General features: G+C 54.2%; 2 protein-coding genes across 4 annotated transcripts in view; one reads left to right on the top strand and one right to left on the bottom strand.

Annotated features, from left to right (window-relative positions):
• Positions 1 to 1,253: 1,253 nt before the first annotated feature.
• GYS1 (glycogen synthase 1) lies at positions 1,254 to 17,275 on the bottom strand. Of its 3 annotated transcripts, none has more exons than XM_044911444.1 (16): positions 16,937 to 17,275; positions 15,251 to 15,432; positions 12,999 to 13,194; positions 11,911 to 12,089; positions 11,538 to 11,682; positions 10,593 to 10,710; positions 10,166 to 10,286; positions 9,785 to 9,891; positions 8,326 to 8,385; positions 8,155 to 8,233; positions 6,255 to 6,368; positions 5,850 to 5,976; positions 3,860 to 3,955; positions 3,537 to 3,700; positions 3,009 to 3,089; positions 1,254 to 2,851 (listed from the first exon to the last, which is right to left on the bottom strand). In XM_044911444.1, exons 1-16 carry the CDS (start codon positions 17,052 to 17,054, stop codon positions 2,528 to 2,530), a joined length of 2,211 nt encoding a protein of 736 aa, XP_044767379.1. In that variant the 5' UTR covers positions 17,055 to 17,275; the 3' UTR covers positions 1,254 to 2,527. The 3 variants fall into 3 exon arrangements, with proteins under 3 accessions (XP_044767379.1, XP_021536931.1, XP_044767380.1); XM_021681256.1 differs by having other exon boundaries at positions 11,911 to 12,096; positions 13,003 to 13,194; XM_044911445.1 differs by lacking the exon at positions 12,999 to 13,194 and having other exon boundaries at positions 11,911 to 12,096.
• A 556-nt stretch (positions 17,276 to 17,831) lies between these two features.
• RUVBL2 (RuvB like AAA ATPase 2) overlaps positions 17,832 to 18,109 on the top strand; it is a 15,167-nt gene continuing 14,889 nt past the window's right edge. Inside the window, exon 1 of the mRNA XM_021681257.1 lies at positions 17,832 to 17,855. Within this exon, the coding sequence (XP_021536932.1) occupies positions 17,844 to 17,855 (12 nt within the window). The 5' untranslated portion in view covers positions 17,832 to 17,843. The remainder of the gene's footprint in view (positions 17,856 to 18,109) is intronic.

The raw sequence follows: 18,109 nt of genomic DNA, 5'->3' as shown, positions 1-18,109 counted from the left end.
TGCTGTTACTCTAATCTTAACCTGGGGGGGGGAGGGGGGCGTGGTGGAGTAGCAGCTTCTCTGCTTGGCTGGGCTGTTAACTGTCCTTCCTACAGTGCAGAGCCTAGACTCCAAGGAGAGTCTAGGAAGACCTAGGCTTGGTAGCTGGAAGCAGACGCTGTTAGAAAGAACAAAGTGTAACCAGAAACGGGATCTGATGAGTAACAGTTGTCAAGCAACAGGAGCACATGATCTGCAAGAGGTGCTGAGCTAGGGGTTCGGAGCACAGCACAGAAACGGGATGTGAAACTCGGGGATTAAGTTCTCCCAAGTGGGAATCGGAAGGCTTAGCAGGCAGCTGCTGGGTCCAAGCTACGAAACTGAACTCCAACCCCCTGCCCCTTCTCTGGTTTTGGTCGAAGAATCTAGAGGAAGTGGCTCCTGGACACTTGTTCTTTCAGACACTCAGCACCTGATGTTGTCACCACAGTTCGCTGGCCACTCATGATTCTGGCAGGGGAGGGGGCTTCTGTGTGTCCATCACCAACACAGTTAAGAGGAAGGATGGTCACACATGCAAATCCAGTTTTCTACTCCCCTGAGACGTGATTGGCTCAGAGGTGCACTCCTAGCGAAGACTAGAACTGAAAACAGATTTTTCCCGGAAAACAGAGCCATTCAGGGGACAGTAGGGCTAAAGTCCAGAGGCCACTGTCCTTGAAACATGTTCTAAGCTAGTGCTGTCCAATAGAATTTTTTGCAATGATGAAAATATTCTGGGGGCGCCTGAGCGGCTTAGTCGGTTAAGCATCTGCCCACGGCTCAGGTCATGACCCTGGGGTCCTGGGACCAAGCCTCATGTCAGGCTCCCTGCAGTGGGGAGTCTGCTTCTCCCTCTGTCCCTCCCCCCGCTCATGCCCTCTCTTTCTCTCAAATAAATCTTTAAAAAATAAAATATTCTGTATTTGCGCTGTTCAGTTGTGTAGTTATGAGCCTTATGTGGCCACAGTGACTACCGGGCAGTTGCATGTGGCTAGTGCTACTGAAGAATCTGGTTCATTTAAATAGCCACACAGGGCTTGTGGCTACCCGTGGGTCTTTTTTTTTTTTTCTAGTGACACAGCCCCTTTGAGCCAAATTTTTGCCCGCCTGCAAGTCCCAATGAAACAGAGGTGACTTCCCTTGAAATAAAACTAGAATCTAGAATGGCAATCCAAGTCTCTCCAAGACAGCCGAATGAGACAAGGTATTAGGGACTCGGGTGGGCAGGCGGTGGGGGGGGGGGGGCGGAGAATAAAGGAGGTAAAGAGGTAGAGAAGCCAAGAGGAGTGAGGGGCCGGGAGCGAGGCCCAGCAAGCCCTCACAGTGGACCAAACCTGAGATTCTTAAATATAGATGTATTTTTTCATCTCTGGACACACATCAATCACACCCCGTTCTGCCCTCCCCGTCCCAACTGCAAACCAAGTGCATCAGACACAGCACAGCACACATGAAGGGCCCCTTCCTTTCACCAAAGCTGGGGGCAGGGCACAGCTTAAGGATGGAAGAGCCTGGAGGTAAATATGAAAGTTCTAGAACCTAGGGGGTTCAGTTCTAGACCAGGAGAAAGGGACCAGGAAGCAGCACAGTGGTAAGGTTCTAGATTCAGCAGCCGGGACCTAGAACCCAGTGGTTTCGTGGTGGGCCTAGGGCTTGGGGCTTGTGGCAGGGGTAGACAGCCATTTCTGTCCTCAGCAGCGGGATTCCCTGGAGGGGACAGGAATCCCAAGATAGGGAGGAGAGCTCAGACTCAGGGAAGAGGAGAAAGGTCTGGTTCAGAAAAGGCCAGAGAGGCATCTAGACAAAGACTGCATATTCTCCAAAAGGAATGAGAAGCCAAGTGGTTCTGCACCACCATCACCCCATTGGCCAAAGTACGGAGAAAGAGGAGAGCAGGGATGGAGGGGCCCTCCAGGCAGAGCCAGACACACCAGGAAGAGCCACATCAGAGTAAACAGGGGATGCCCTGGTCTGGAGCCTGAGTTCTGGAGTTGAAATGGAGGACCTTCTGCATTCAGTTAAGTCCCTGAAAGTGCCCAGCTTTGGACTTGATTGTCTCATTAGCAGGGAAACCACATGGTTTCCAGGGCTTGCTGGCCCTTGGGCCAGGCCTGAGCGTGGATTGGTCTGTGGGCTATAAAATTAGCAAGCCACAAAGGGCTCTAGGAGCCCCTGCCTGGAAGGCAACAGACCAGGCTTCCTAAAACCTCTGGCACCATGGCAGGGAAATGGCAGGTTCCTGGCCCCTGGTGTCTGGGCCAGGCCTGAAGGACTCCAGGGCGCAGATTATGCATTCTGGAACCCAGGAAAGGCACGGCGTTGTGGATTCTGGAGTGTTGGGGATTCCGAGAGGGGAGCTAGAGGGGCTGGAGTGTATGCCGGAGGGTGCGGGGCTGTGGACCCCAGGAGGGTTCGGGATCTGGAGTGGGGTTTCGGAATGGCGCCTTTCTGCATCCGCCCTCTGGACGAGGGCGGCAGGATGGGGCGGCAGTGTGGGGCACCGGACTTAGTTGCGCTCCTCGCCCAGGGAGCTGGCAGGGCTGAGGGGCTCGCTGGGAGTGCTGAGCGAGCTGGAGGGCGCCGTGTCCACCGAGCTGCGCTTGCTCCCGCCGGTGGAAGAGGCGCAGGAGGCGCGGCGCGGCCACTCGGGGGCGCGGATGTTGCGCCGGTCCTTGGCTGCCTCCTCATCCTCGTCGTAGCGCTCCCCGTCTATGTCAGGCGGCCCGTCCCGGGGTTCCTCCTCATCCTCACTCTGGTGCGGGCTTGAGTGTCGTGACAGCGAGGGCGATGGTGGCACTGAGGCCGGCCGTGGGTAGCGGTAGCCCTGGGTCTGCGTTACGGGGAGGGGGGGGGCGGCACAAACCGCAGAGTGAGCAGAGGCCTCCTACGGTTCCTCCCCTCCCCCGGACCTTCCCACTCCAGGAGGGACGCGCCCCTACCCCAGCCCTCTAGCTCCGGGCGCATCAGAGAGATCGGGGTCCACTCACCGCGTCAGCCTCGTGGGGCTCATAGGTGAAGTGCTCTGGAAAGGCCTTGGCCAACGCCATGTGGCGTGCAGACATGTAGTACTTGGGGAAAAGAAAGGGAGGGGGCATCAGGGAACGCGAGCCAGACCCCGCCCCCGGCAGAGATAGAAGGGGCGGACCCTAGCCACACTCTATGCAAATGAGCACACTCCGGCACCTTCCAGATGGCCCCTACGCCAATTATCCATCTTTCTGGCTCCACTCCTTAAGTAGATAAGCAGAGCTGTGAACGGAATGTCTCAGAGCCACACCTCATTAACAGGGGCAGAATTCTTAAGTTGGTTATCTCTTTCGCCATACACTTATACGAGGAAGGTAACTGTCACCAGTGTGGTCTATCTGCAAAAGCTGGTTAATTTCTTAAAGGGACAGCGACTGTTACAGGTGGAAGGAGGCTGCGTCCCGCGGCAGCCTTGGAGGCTGAGGAATGAGAGACCCAGAGCCGGAAGCGGCCGATTCACCTGCAGAGGACGTGGGAGGGAGTCATACCCGGCCTAGGTATTTCCAGTCCAGAAGGTCTGAGAGGCGCTCCGTGCGGTTTCGCTGTATGATGCGCTGCCGCCGGCTCTGCTGGCAGAAGCTGTAGAGGAAGGAGGTGAGCTGCGAGCAGGAATCATCCAGACTGCGGAACCGCCGGTCCAGAATGTAGATGCCTGTGGGGGCCAGGACGGGGGCTTAGAAATCAGACCAAGGAAACCTTCATTCTTCCAGGGACTCTCTGGAGCCAGGACTCCTCCTCCCCCCGGGACCCAGGAGGCCACCCCTTCCTCCCCCTGGATCCAGGAGTCTCGGCTCTCAGTCTGGGCACCGACCGTAAGCTGAGGGGTCTGCAATGTGTTCCTCCATGAAGCAGCCGAAGCCGGAGAGGTTGGTGGAGATACTGGGGATGCCCATAACCGTGCACTCAGCTGCAGGAAGGCATGAGGAGGAAGGTCCACTTAGCTTTCCCCTTTGCAGCCTCTTAAATCGCAATAAAAGCCCCAACAGCGCCCTCTACGGACACCTTAAGCAAATCACTGAGCCCACAAAACCAGGCTGCACATTAGACTATCGGTCTGTTTCTTCCTTTTTTTCTTCTTCTAATGTTCTGTTTGTTTGTTTTTAAGACTTTTTATCTTTTTTAAAGATTTTATTTATTTAGGGGCACCTGGGTGGCTCAGTCGTTAGGCGTCTGCCTTCGGTTCGGGTCATGGTCCCGGGGTCCTGGGATTGAACCCCGCATCGGGCTCCCTGCTCAGCGGTCTGTCTCTCTCTCTCTCTGAGAGAGACAGCGAGAGCGGAAACACAAGCAGGGGGGGGTGGGAGAGGGAGAAGCAGGCTCCCCGCTGAGCAGGGAGCCCGATGTGGGGCTCGATCCCAGAAGCCCGGGATCAAGACCCGAGCGGAAGGCAGACGCTTAAAGACTGAGCCGCCCAGGCACCCCTAAGATTTTTTATTTATTTATTTGAGAGAGAGAATGAGCAGGGAGAGCAGCAGAGAGAGAGGGAGAAGCAGGCCCCCCACTGAGCAAGGAGCCAGATGGAGGGCTCCATCCTAGGACCCTGGGGCCCTGGGGCCATGAGCCAAGCCAAAGGCAGATGCTTTACCGACTTAGCCACCCAGCTGCCCCTATCATAGTCTGTTTCTCAGAAGGGAAGCTAGGAGGCTCAGAAAAGGGAATTTACTTGTCCCAAGGCTTCAGGATGAGGAAGAGTCTAGAGTTTGGCAACAGGATGCTGAATTATTAAGTATGGACTCTGTTCCCATGTCTACCATTTTACTTAATCCTCACAACCTGTAAGATATTTTCTTGTGCCAGATAGAGTGGGCTGGTTAATCATAGCTTCAGTCTATCTTTTAAAAAAGATTTATTTATTTGAGAGAGAGAGAGACACAGCACGTTTTGGGGGAGGGGCAGTGGGAGAGGGAGAAAGAGTCCCATACAGACTCTGCACTAGGCATGGAGCCTGAGATCAGGGCCTGAGCTGAAACCAAGAGTCAGTCACTTAACTGACAGGCGCCCCAGCTTCAGTCTATTTTGACAGGAGGTAAGAGAAGGGCTCTCATTCTGCCTTATTTAATACCCTAAACAAGACTGAGAAACGCTTCAAGCAGTTTATTATTATTCAAATGTAAGTGTTCCTAAAAACCCACGTAACCTGCAAACGCAGGCTCCAGATATAACAGGGCTTATGGGGAAAAATAGGGTTGGGGCCAAGCACACAGAACCTCGTCATCACTGTAACCGTGACAGAAATAAAACTGGGACAATCATCATCCTAATTATCATGAAAGCACGGTTTAAGAGATTTGTTAAATTACTCATAAATTAAGAAAAACTACAGCAAATGTGTTATTGCCTTAGCCTGAAAAACACGAAGGTAACTTGATTGAAAAGTGTGTGAGATGGGGTTGAGTTTGGGGCCACAGCAGAATGTCCCTAAATGAGGGAGAATTGCAATAAGGTCCAAGTTGGAGCCTGTGTCTCTAAAGAGAGCCAACCCCTTCCTAAAAGAGGAAGGTGGAGCAGATGGGCCCTGGGGACATCTCAGGGAGCCTTGGCCACATTCTGTCGTGTGAGTGAACTATGCATTCAGCTGTTATTATTTCGGGGGCCAAATATCAGCCAATGGGGGGAAATCACATGTGACCTCTAATTATGCATCACATGAGCTACTGTGTCACAAAAACACATTCTGTAGCAAAACAGACTGTTGACATCATCCCTGTTTTGCAAAGGAGAGCTTGGGGCACAGAACGGGACAAGTGCCTCAATCGATCATGCCTGATCAGACCAGAAGCCCACCACCACGCTGCACTCACCCGGCGTGTAGCCCCAAGGCTCATAGTAGGAAGGGAAGACCCCAAGATGGCAGCCACGGACAAATTCCTCATAATCCACGGGGAGCAGAGGGCTGGTGGAGGAGAGGAACTCTGGATGGAAAATCACCTAGCCATGAAAAAAGAAGAGTTCAGCCCAAGCGCCTTATTTAGCTACTCCCTGGGATCCTGGAGTGGCCCAGAGAGGGCGAAAGTCTTGACTAGAGTCACCCAAGTCAGTGGGAGGACAAGGATTTGAATCTAAGTCTGCCTGCTTAAAAAGCTAAGGTCCTTTCTAAACACAGCAATCCTTTGATAAACTAAGGGAAAGGGGGGATGTGAGGCCCAGGCTCCCCCTACCCCCACCCCACCCCACCATGCTTAACCCTCCCTGACCGTTGTCCTCACCTTGACCCTGTCGGCACTACTATTGAAGAGCCCAATTCGGCGGATGGTGGTCAGGATAGGGTCCGAGGAGTCGTCCAGCATGTTGTGGGTGCACACGGGGGGGAAAGACTGCCGCTGTAGGGGCCACAAGTGAGATGGGGGTCAGAGAAGGGACGGGGGCTCCTTAGTTCCCTAAGAGCCATGCTGACCCTGGGGAGACCACAGTTCCCACCAGGTTGTGGGAACCACAAGCCTAAGAGATTAGGAGTTGTAATCAATGGGGCAGAGACTTTGCCAATAGGGTAGCAAGCTTCAGGGGCTGCTGGAAGTTGCAGGTTTTCTGTTCAGGTTTTGTTGGTTTGTTTTGAGAGAGAGAGAGAGAGATGGGAGGGAGAGGGAAAGAGAGAATCTCAAGCAGGCTCCATGCCCAGCACGGAGCCCAACGCAGGTGTCGATCTCACAACCCTGAGATCATGACCTGAGCTGAAATCAAGAGTTGGACGCTCAACTGACTGAGCCACCCAGGGGCCCTTAGTTGTAGTTTTCTTATGAAAATCCTGGCTCGCTTTCTCTCCAAGTTCCCTTTACTCTCCATCCTGTAATTCCCTCCACCTCCACTCCCAAGCAAGGCCCAAAGAAACCACAATTCCCAAGAGTCACTGGAAGAGGCCAGATCGAGGAACTCCCATGTGCTGGGACAAACAGTTATTGGTACCTCTTCCATCTCATGAAAAGTTCTGCTCACCTTCAGTGGCCCTCCAGCAGCTGCAAGAAACTACAACTCCCAGCAGCCCCATGGCAGATACATCGTCAGGGAGACCGACGGCCTTAGGGACTATTGGAAATTGTAGTTTGGCCAAAAGCACATCACACCGTGTTTGTGCACCTTGGCTTATCTAGGTTTCCATTCCCCAGGAAATGGCTCACCAGCCCTGACTACAGGTACCAAAGATTCTTGACTCCAGAGAAGAAAAGAACTCTACCTCCCAGAAGCCTCTGGGGCTAGGGAAGACTCCATGAGGCAGGGGCTGCTGGGAGTTGTAGTTCTCATTCTGTTCCTACCATGTTCCTCTACGGTTTCCCATCTGCCTAACTGCATTAACCTCAGGAATCTAAAGAAGCTACAACTCCCAGGAATGTTTGGGGACTAAGACACAGCCAGTGTGATAAGAAAAGCAGGGGCTGGGGCGCCTGGGTGGCTCAGTTGGTTGAGCGACTGCCTTCGGCTCAGGTCATGATCCTGGAGTCCCGGGATCGAGTCCCGCATCGGGCTCCCTGCTCGGCAGGGAGTCAGCTTCTCCGTCTGACCTTCCTCCCTCTCATGCTCTCTGTCTCTTATTCTCTCTCTCAAATAAATAAATAAAATCTTTAAAAAAAAAAAAAAAAAGAAAAGCAGGGGCTGCTGAGAGTTTTCAGTGTTCTTCTGGTAATGACAAGTGTTTTAGCGGACCTTCTGGCTCTAATGAGTACGCAGCTAGTTTGCAGCAAGACCCAGGGACGGCAGGGACTTGTTCTCCTTTTGTGGCTCGGTTGGCTTCCTAAAGTTTCCTTTCACCTTTTGTCCTTTGACCCTAGAGACTCAAGGAAATTACAACTCAAAGTAAAAAAAAACTAAAGAACAAAGAGAAAGAAAGAAAAGAAGGAAGGAAGGAAAGAAGGAAAGGAAGGAAAAAAAGAAAAGAAGAAAGAAAGAAAGAAGAGAAATGAAGAAAGAAAAGAAGGAAAGAAGAAGAAAGAAAGAAAAGAAAAAGAAAGAAAGAAACTTCAATTCCCAGCAGCCCGTGTAGCAGAATAAGCCATGGGAAAACAGGCTGCCCTCAGGAAACTGAATGTCTACCAGTCAGTTCACACCTTCGGTGGACTTGAGAATTGATGCCTTGAAAAGGGCTGCCAGCTCTCGGTTGAGGTGTCCCAACCATACCTGTGTAGCAAAGATGGCTCTCTTCATCATGGTGAAGTCCTCCTTATCCAGCATCTTGTTCATGTCTGGGAGGCTCCCCCTGCAAGGTGAGCAGGGTACACGTCTGGGAATCAGGGGAGAGGAGAGCAATTAGGGCCCAGGAGGATGCAGGGCTGGAGGTGGGACACTCACACCAGCAAGGACTCGTAAAGCTTCCTTCCAAACTTCTCTTTCACAGTGTTGGCCGTATCCCTAGAAGAATTAAAGCCACAGCATCATATACACATACCAGCTGCCATGTGTTGTTAGGTTTGTGGGGCAGCTGGAAAACCGAGGTCTGAGCGGAGAGGCCCTGGGGATTCTGAGCTGGAGGATGGGGAGCTGGGAAACGGGCCCTGGAAGGCTAGAATCTCTTGTGCTTTGCATCAGCTGTGTGGCCAGGGACAGGTGGCCTTCCCTCTCTGACTTCAGTGACTCATCTGTCAGACAGGGATAAAAATAGAACCAACCTCATAGGTATGCAGTGAAAACTTGATGAAGTCATGACAAAAAGTGCACAGTGCCTGGCACAAGGCGAGCCTTCCAGAAATGTCAGCTATTTTTAGGACTTGCACTAGTCCTGACGGTGGCAATGCTGAGCACCATTTTATAAAAAGGGAAAATTGTGTTCTGAGAGAGGAAACTTGAGGTACACGAGGGAAGCTAGCAATTAGTGACACTCTACAGCTTCATTGACATTTCCTCGGCTCATAATCGTCTCATAGCTCGGGCCTCATTTTCTACCCCATCTCCCTCCAGCACACTGCTCCAGCCCCACTGGTCTCCTTGTGGCTTCTCAAACACACCCCAGGGCCTTTGCATCTGCTGTCCCTCTGCCTGAAATGCTATTCCCCAGATACACACAGGGCACCCTCCCTCATTTCCTCTATTGCCATTCCTCTACCCAATGGCACTTTCTCAGTGTGGCCTCTCCTGACAACTCCATGTCCTGTCTCATATTCCAGTCCTGCTTTATTTTCTTGCCAGAGCACTTTTCAAAAGATTTTATTTTTAAGTAATCTCTACACCTGACATGGGGCTTGAACTCACAACCCCAAGATCAAGAGTCACATGCTCTACTGACTGAGCCAGCCAGGCGCCCCAGAGCACTTCCTGTAGAACTTTCTAGAATGTGAGCTCAGTGGCGAGGGCAGGGATCGTCTCTTGTCCCCAAGGCCTGGAACAGTGCCTGGTACATGGTAGGTGCTCAATGAGTATCTGCTGGCTGATGAATGGGTTTTGCATTTGATTGATTGATCTTCCCTCGTGTCCCTAAGGCCTGGAACAGTGCCTGACATGGTAGGTGCTCAATGAATATCTGCTGGCTGATGAATGGGTTTTGCATTTGAGGAAACCGAGGCTTGGAGAGGCGGAATTATTTGCCCAAAGTCACAAGTGGCACAAGGGAGACCTCACCAGAGCCCTGGTTCTGCGGTCACACTTGTCCTGCCTGCAACTCCTTACTACCCCTGAACTGGAGGCCTCTCAAGCAAGCTACTTCCCTAGGAATTGGTGGGGCGAGTTGCTTGTGTTCCAGAGAACAAAACTGAGCCTCCCGAAGCACAAAGCTGGAAGTGGGAATGGCAGGGCTCCTGGGCCCAGGGCTGCTGACCAGAGCTGCTTGCGCACAGCCTGGCCCTTGAGGGTTTCCACGTTGAAATTGTTGGTCCGAGCTGGCATGATGAAGAAGGCGACCACTGTCTGCTCACTGCTGTTTACCTGGGCAGAGGAAAAGGCGTGGGGTTGGAGGGAGGGGTTCAGAATCAACCCTGAGGCCACCTACCCTTTTCCGCCCATCAAGACCACTATGGCCCCGCCATGCCTCTTCCTGTCAAGGAGAACTGAAGTTACCATCCCCACGGGGACTCTGGTCTGCTGTCTGGGTCTCGACACTTCCCCATTCACACATGGGTGTCCCTACACGCCCCCCCCCAACTTATGTCCTGATTTCCTCGTCCTCTTTTCGTGTCCTCACAGACAGCCCAGGCCTTACTCTGAGCAGATAGTTGAGCCGGGCCAAGGCCTCTAGGAAGACGTCCGCCCCCTTGTTAGAGAACTCGTAGCGGCCAGCGATAAAGAAATACAAGGTCTTGTCCAAGTTGAAGTCCAGGTGCCTAAAAAAGCCATAAAAAGGCAGGGTGAAGCCAAGGGTGGGGGATCCTGTAGCCCTGGCCTTGAAGCTACAAACCCCAGCAGCCACAGGGGCAAAGAACAGCTTAGCAAGAGCAGAGGCACCATGGGGACTCCTGGAAATTGTGGTTCTTCTTTCCTTGGATGGGGATCCATCCCTCAATACTCAGCCATTGTTCTGGGGTTCAGGAGCTCAAGAGGCTGAGCCGCCGGCTATTCTGTCTCTTACACTCAGGACGTGGGCTCCCAACCCCCTCCTCTCTCAAGACCTAGGTATCCGGTCCACGTACCCATAAAAATGGCCCCGCACAAACTCCTGGATTCGAGCCTTGCTCTGAGCATGGAGGTTCTGGAACTCATGCATGGCGGAGAACTTCTTCACATTCAGCCCATTGGGGGTCACGATATCTGGGGTTGGGGGAGAAGGTCCACGTTTCATTTTTTTTTTTTTAAGATTTTATTTATTTATTTGAGAGAGAGAATGAGAGAGAGCGCGCGCATGCGCATGAGAAGGGGGAAGGTCAGAGGAAGAAGCAGACTCCCTGCTGAGCAGGGAGCCCAATGTGAGACTCGATCCCGGGACTCCAGGATCATGACCCGGGCCGAAGGCAGGGGCTTAACCAACTGAGCCACCCAGGCGCCCGAAGGTCCATGTTTCAGATCTTCATTTATTCATTCAGATCAGTGTGCCTGAATGAATAAACAAAGGAAAGACTCCTTTCCTTGAACAATGTCTTTGCTTTAGAAGCTCCAGCTGTCCTGCCACTCGGATGCCTTCTTGCCCAAAGTTACCTGCTTCTGTTCACAAGCACAGCTACAAATCCCAGCAGCCCCTGCAAATGGCTAACCCCATAGGGAAATGATCCACCTTGGGGCCTCTGGGAGTTGTAGTTCTCACAGTACACCCGTTGAGAATGGGTACCATAACTCGGTTAGAATAACTGGTTCCAACACTGCTCTTCTCAAAATCAAAACCCAGTGAAACTCCGTTCCCTTCCGGAAGACTGAAATCTACATTAGCCAATAAAATAACTTTACCATCTTGAGATTAATGTCAAAGAAATGACACCTCCCATTAGTCTCTAGGGTGTACAGCCAGGCAACTTCATATTCAGGTCACCAACTTAGGGCTTTCTGGGAGGTGTAGTTCTTTGCTCTCTACAGTTAAAAAAACTGGTCTAGGCCTTAGCACAGACTACCTCATTCATGTCTAGGGACCCCACCCTATACCCTACCTGGTTTCCTCTTGAGTAGGTGCTGAGCCTCGATGGCGGTGATCTGGGACACAGTAGTAAAGACGTGAGCGCAGTGGGCTGCTGCCCGCTCCATGCAGTAGCGGTGATAGATTTGCCTCTCACCTGCTTCCTTGTCCACATTGAACTGGGTGGGAAGGGAGGGCAGTCAGGGTGGAAGAACTGGGGAGAAGACTAGAGGTCTAGACTCCGGGGTCCTGGGGGTGGTTGGGGCTGGAAACTGAACTCCTCCTGGGTCTGAGGGAGGAGAGGGCTGAGGACTTGGGACTCCTGGGTCATGGGAGAAAAGGAAGCTTGATCCCCCGGGGCTGTCCTGAAACACTCGGAGCCCCCCTGGGCCACATTCCCGGCTCACATTCTCCAGGTTGTTGTAGAAGTCCACAGCACCTGCACACAGGTATCGTCCCAGGAGCGTGGCGTGGGTGGTGAAGATTGTAGCTACAGGCAGCCGCCGGGCCCGGCACAGGCAGAGTCCAACGCCCGCCAACCACTCGTGGAAGTGTGCAACCACATGTGGCTTCTCCTCGTTCTGGGCTAGGAACTAGGGGGCAACAGGAACAGGGCCAACATGTCTCCGTATGTGTTGTGTAGGCAATCGACAATCCCCCAGGGTGGACGAGGAAGCAGGGGAGAGCTATCACCACTCCTGCACAGAATGGATGGTCACCCACTGCCATCCCCCTAGAATAAGGAACTGTAAATCCTTGAGACGGCCAGACCAGCTGACCCCATCCCCAAAGGCTGATGGGAGCTGGGGTTTTGGTGGGTTTTTTTGTTTTGGTTTGGTTTTTTGGCCAATCTTCTAAGTCCCAGCAGGGCTGAATTGGAAAGCGTCCCCAGGTCCTGCATGCAATTCCTGGAGACTCTTTATCTCAATCAAGAGTAGAACTGTACCCAATACTGGCTAAAGGACTACAACTCCCAGAATGCCCTAGGAATAGCCAGTTCCTAGACTGTTTTCCCTGCGTCATGAGAAGTGAAGTTTCCTGAGCCTTTTAAAAGCTAAGGGGGTCAGAACCAGGATTCCTGGTTCTCATATAGGCTGGAGATCCCCAAACATCCAGGGTCCCAATTCAGAGCTAAGTCCAGCCACTATCAGACTAGAGAACTACAACTCCCAGAATTCCCTGGTACAAACCCTCCAGCCAGGCCAGCACCCCCAAAAGCTAATGGCTCAAAAATCTTACACTTGGAAGATTAGAGTGAATGAAGTTGGGGTTGGGAGTTTGAGTCTCTGAGGAAAACAAGAGTCTGGGTCCCTGGATGTCCATGTTCCCAAAGTTTAGAGCTCATGCTTGGAAAAGGACCTACAGCTCCCAGAATGCCCTGGGAGAAGCCAGCCAGTCTCTGGCCCCCACCCAGCCACCCCCTGGCCAGGGGCTGATGACCATTGCAGTTTGGGGCCAGGGTCGGAAGGAGTGACATGGGGAGGGGCAATGGGGCCTACCTCACCCAGGAACCAGGTGGTGAGGAAGCCAAAAAGGACGGCGTCGTTGGCCTCACGGTCGTACCAGGGCACCCCGATGTTGCAGGTGTCCCAGAGCTCCCCCTTCCAGCGCTCCAGGGCCCAGGCTGAGGCCCCCACATCCAGGAGCACCACCAGGGGGCCCCCCTCGATCAGCCAGCGACCGAAGTACACCTGTGGGGCCCCCGCGGGAAGGCTCAGGGCTGTGGCCACACGTCTCTGGGCTCAGCACCTGGGGTTCTCCTGGCCACAGGCAGCTGCCTTCCCAACCCAGTTCTTCCACCCTGTTTCTGTATCTGCTGCTAATTTCTCACCCGCTGCCTTATTTCTCTATGTGCTGTTAGGTATTCCCACCATGATCTTTTTCCATCAGTTATATTTACCCTGTTCCTTGCTTAGTTTCTATAACCACTACGCTGCTCCTCCCCACTGCCTCTTTTCTCTACCTATAACCACGCATTTGACACGTCCTCTCTGTGCCTCCACTGCCTTGTTTTTCCACCCTTACGATGTCTCCAACCTGCCGCCTTGCTCCCGTGTTTGCTGCCACTTCTCTCCTGCCGACCCTCGCGTTGCTTTCTCCCATGATCTTTTCCTTCTGCTGCAAATTCCTTCCACTGGATGCTTCTTTTCCTGTTCTCCCTGCCCTATTTCTTCCACACCTGTTGCCTGGCGTCTGACGCTTTCACCATAAGTTTGTCACCTGCTGCCTCCTTGCCCTGCCCTGAGGCCTGTTTGTACTCTGCAGCCACCCCTTCTCACACCAGCTGCCCTCTTTCCTTCCCCAGGGGCTGCATTTTTCTACCCACTGCCCCATCTCTAAACCTCGCTGGCACATTTCATTCTGCGTCTGCCACGTTCCTCTGGTCGGTGACTGCTTTCCTCCCGAGATGACAGCCTCAGGTTCTGGGCCTGCTGCCACGGCCCCGGCCCTGTGCAGGCATCGAGCAGTCCTATGCCTCTCTGACCTGGCTTTTCCCAGCCCCGGGGAGCCTGACTTTGATGCCCTGCCCCTCCCCCTCCCAGCTGTGGTCTGCCCTTTCGCTGGGGGGGAGGGGGGCTATTCTTAGGCCCCCAGCACGTGGGGAGCAGCTGCCATGGGGTAGGGCTGGGCTGTCCTAGGGTTCCTTAGGGACACAGCCAGGCCTACCTGGACTCCAGACCCCACCCCAAGCCAGAGGCTGTGAATGAATGCAGCAACCACTGTGCTTCCTCCCTCCCAGACCCCAACCTGTCATGAGGTTGAGGCCTGCTACTTCATGGTCACCTCTGCAGGCAGCAGTCATCAATCTGTGCTCATCCTTTGGTCCTCATCTGGAGCCCTGGGACGAGATCTCCCCTCCTATCTTTAATTCCTGGCTCTGCCCCTCTGAACCTCTGCCCCTCTCCCACTCCCCCACCCCGGGTCTGCTCGCCTAGCTCTCTTCTCTTCATTGGTACTCCATCTTCCTCTCCTTTCTAGGGCCTTCTCCCTGAAACATCAGGCTGTTTTTCTTCTTCTCTCTCCCTAATTGCTCTAGTCCCTGGGGCTATCATCACCTTTTGGGACACTCAATCTCTCTCTATCCATCTGTCTCCCTTGGTGTGCCTGTCTACCTCATTGCAAGCTTGGCTGTTTACAGTAATGATGATGATGAGGACATCCATGATGACAGTAGCTCATACACAGTACTAACTGAAGCCAGGAACTGAGCTGAAGACTTTATTAACTACTGCATCCTCCCAAAAACCATACAAGGTAGATGCTATTAGCAGGTTTATTAGCCAAGGTCACAGAGGCAGAGAGTGGAGAAGGTGACTTTGAACTTCAGGCTCCGGAACCCCTACTCTGGCAACTCCTGCCTCACCCCAAGCCCACCTGCCCTGGGTTCTATCTTGCTGGCTGTCTTTCTATCTAGATCTTTTTCTCTCTGTGGGTCTGACGATCTCGGCCTCTAGGAACGATCTCTCGGTCTATCTTGTACCTGCTGTCTGTCTGTCCATTCACCAATGTCTTATAGCTTGGGGCTCACCCACCCATTTCATGGGGTCCTGCATCTGTCTGAGTGTCTGTTAATCTTACCTCCTCTGTGTCTGCTTGAGAAAGTACTGGGTCATCCTGTGTTTCTGTACATGCCTCTCTCTCCCCAGGGGGCTATCCGCCCCCTTCCCCACAGTCCCTTCTCCATCTGCTGCTCTCACCCTAACTCTGGGCGCCCACCTCCCTACCCTCAGCCAGGCCATGTCCTACCTTGCAGCCTTTGCTGTTCATGCAGTCCAGTGTCTTCTTCAGGGCCGGGGTTGGGGGCTCGAGCAGTTCCACCTGGGTCCTCACACCCTGCTCCGTGTAAGGTCCCACCAGGTAGTAGTTGTCGCCCCACTCATCCCCTGTCACCTTCGCCTTCGTCTGCAGCACCGTGTAGATGCCTCCCACTGTGGGCCCAAGAGTGTGAGGGCAGGCCCCAGCCGAGGTCCACAGGTCTGGGACCTGGGGTGGGGGTGGGGAGCATGGAAGGTGCTGGGGCCCTGGACTTCTGGCTTAGAGGGAGGAAGGGACTGGAAGCCCATACTTCTCAGTCAGAGGAAAGTAAGATAGGAATTCGAGGGCAGTACTCTCCGGTCTAAGGGAGAATGGGGCTCAGGCTAAACTTCTGAGTCAGATAGGAAAGGGCTAGGGACCTGGGCTCCGGGTCTGAGGGAATTAGGGACTAGGGTCCCAACGATGAGAAAAGCTGATAAGGATTAGCAGGACCCAGATTCCCGAGTTCCCAGCTTACAGGAGCTGGGTTTAAATTCTCAGTCAGGCTCTAGGTCACAGTAGGGGAGAATCTCTCTTCATGGCCCTATTCAGATTCCCACAGTTGCCTAAGAGAAGGCTGAATTGTCATTCGGTGCTCCCCCCCCCCCCAGGGGCTCTGCTGAACTGTCCCCCAGTCTCTTTTCCCCAACTGAGGACACACATGCAGGGCCCTGCTCCTCCCATGACTTCACTCCAGACCTAGGAGTCTGGGCTCTCAGCCTCCTTACCTACGGGAGCCTGGGCCCTGGTGATACATGGCTCCCAGTTTGAGGGCCGCCTGCCGTGGTGTAAGACCCGGTCCCATTCTCTCCCGAGACTCAGCAAAGCAAAACCCTAGCTCCCTCCAGCCCCAGCTGGTTTTCCAAACCCAGAACTTTAGGCCCTTCAGGTCCTGGGATGCAGGAATCTAGGCCCCCAGCCCCTCCCATCCTTGGGCCCAGCCCCTGACCAACCTAGGACTTCCCAGGCTTCCCTCATTCCAGTATGCATGTGTCTGAGGCCCCAGGCTCCCCTACTCTTAGAAACCTGTAGCTCATACCCTCGGCTCCCTTCAGAGCCTAGGCATTCAGACCCCAACTCTCTCTGACCCAAAGATCTAAGAATTAGAGTCTGCAGCCCCTCCCATCTTTACTCTCAAGTGGCCAGCGCCCAAATTCTGCCACCACGACTCATGCATCCTATCTCCCAGTTGGCTCTCTACCAAATCCGGAGTTATATCCCCAGACTCTTCCCCCAGGGCCGCGGACCTGAAACCCAGCCACTTCCCAGGTTTGCACTAGGAAGTGCCAACCCCCCCCCCACCACCACCCATCTCCTTCCCTGTTCAGGACCTAGGTCACTGGTCTCTCAGAAACCTCCCTCCAGGACCTAGGAATCTTTCATTTTAGCCCCCTCTTCCCTAGGACCCAGCAACTGGACTTCGGCCTCTTTTCCTTTTAACAGTGAGGCGGCTCATCCCCACCCCGCCAGGGTCCAGGAGATATACCTCGGCCCCTCCCCAAGGACACAGAAGTCATAGGCTCCTTGGCCAGAACCCAAGAGTCATGCCATGTAGTCCTGTCCCTGTATTACTCAAGAGTGCCGGCTCCCATCGCCGACTGCCCTCCTCGTCCGCGACCCACCGCCTGGCGTGCTCACCCTTGTTGGCCACCTCCCAGGCCACCTCGAAGAGCACTGTGTTCTCCAGGTCGAATTCATCCTCCCAGTCCTCCAGTCCTGGCAGGGAGGACATGGACAAAGTGCGACTTAGAGGCATGGCCGACGCGTGAAGGGGGCTCCAGGGGCCACAGGTGGGGGCTCCAGAGGTGTCTGGGGAATGCAAAGGGCAGGGCGCGGGGCCAGGTAGCTAGTGCCCAACGGGAAGCTTGCAACGCCCTCGGCTTCCTATTGCACGACCGCACCCCCGCCAGGGAGGGCCAGGCCCTAGGCAGGAGGCGGCCGCAGCGTCACTGAGCCTGGTGGGGCCCCTGCAGTGAAATCTTGAGGCCGCCCGGAGGTGGGGTCCGCCCCCCGACCAGAGCCATTGGCCTGTGCCCGGGGGCGGGGGCTGACGCATCTCCTCATTGATGAACAAGGTAGGGTTTACTCTGCCCCGCCACCTTAGCGGCCAATGAGAGCTTTAGGGGGCGTGGCTTCTCGCTGCGCTAGCAGATTGGCCCTCAACTCTGTCAATCCTAATCTTGAGGCCACAGAGTTAGCGGGGGGAGAAAAGGGTGGAATAGGGAGGAAAGGGAGCGTGGGGAACGTGTGGTTGCCCAAAGAAGTCTTAAGAATTTTGCAATCCGCCTCAGCAAGGAGGCCTGGGTAAAGGGAGGGGCCAGGAGGCGTTGGGAACCGACCCAGGAGTTCCGGGAACTCCTTTACCAGTTCAGTCTCGGCGGAGGAGCGGGGCCTAAAAAGTGACGCCACGCCCCCGCAAGGAGAGTTTGCATATTTATGAGGAAACGTCGAGATCTTTGGAGGACCTGGCGGTCTAGAGGGACCAGAACTCCTTGTTCCTAGCCCGTTTCCGTTTCCGCTAGGATATTGGCGGTTGGTGAGCATCATGGCAACCGTGGTAAGTGCTGGCGTGGGGAGAGCTGAGGAGCGAACTCGCATCCCCGAGACTGAGCGGGAAGGGTGCTGGGGGTCCGGACCCCTGGGTCTGAGGGAGGAGGGTGCTGGAGGCCTGGACCCCTGGATCTGAGGGAGGAGAGGGCCTGGGGGCCTGGACCCCTGGATCTGAGGGAGGAGAGGGCCTGGGGGCCAGGACTCCCGGGTCTGAGGGAGGAGGTGGTTGGGGGTCTGGACTCCCAGGTCTGAGGGAGGAGG

This window comes from Neomonachus schauinslandi, chromosome 16 (assembly GCF_002201575.2).
Source record: "Neomonachus schauinslandi chromosome 16, ASM220157v2, whole genome shotgun sequence".
Lineage (NCBI taxonomy): Eukaryota > Metazoa > Chordata > Mammalia > Carnivora > Phocidae > Neomonachus > Neomonachus schauinslandi.
Note: the sequence above shows the minus strand (reverse complement) of the source record. Positions and strands in the feature narration are given on the sequence as shown.

Coding starts and splice junctions, on each gene's coding strand:
- GYS1 (XM_021681256.1), bottom strand. CDS start 17,054: ATGCCTCTAAGTCGCACTTTGTCCATGTCCTCCCTGCCAGGACTGGAG. Junction 12,097..13,002: donor CCACCTGGTTCCTGGGTGAG/GTAGGCCCCATT, acceptor GTTGCCCCCTAG/TTCCTAGCCCAGAACGAGGA. Junction 10,287..10,592: donor GTGCGGGGCCATTTTTATGG/GTACGTGGACCG, acceptor TGGCTTTTTTAG/GCACCTGGACTTCAACTTGG.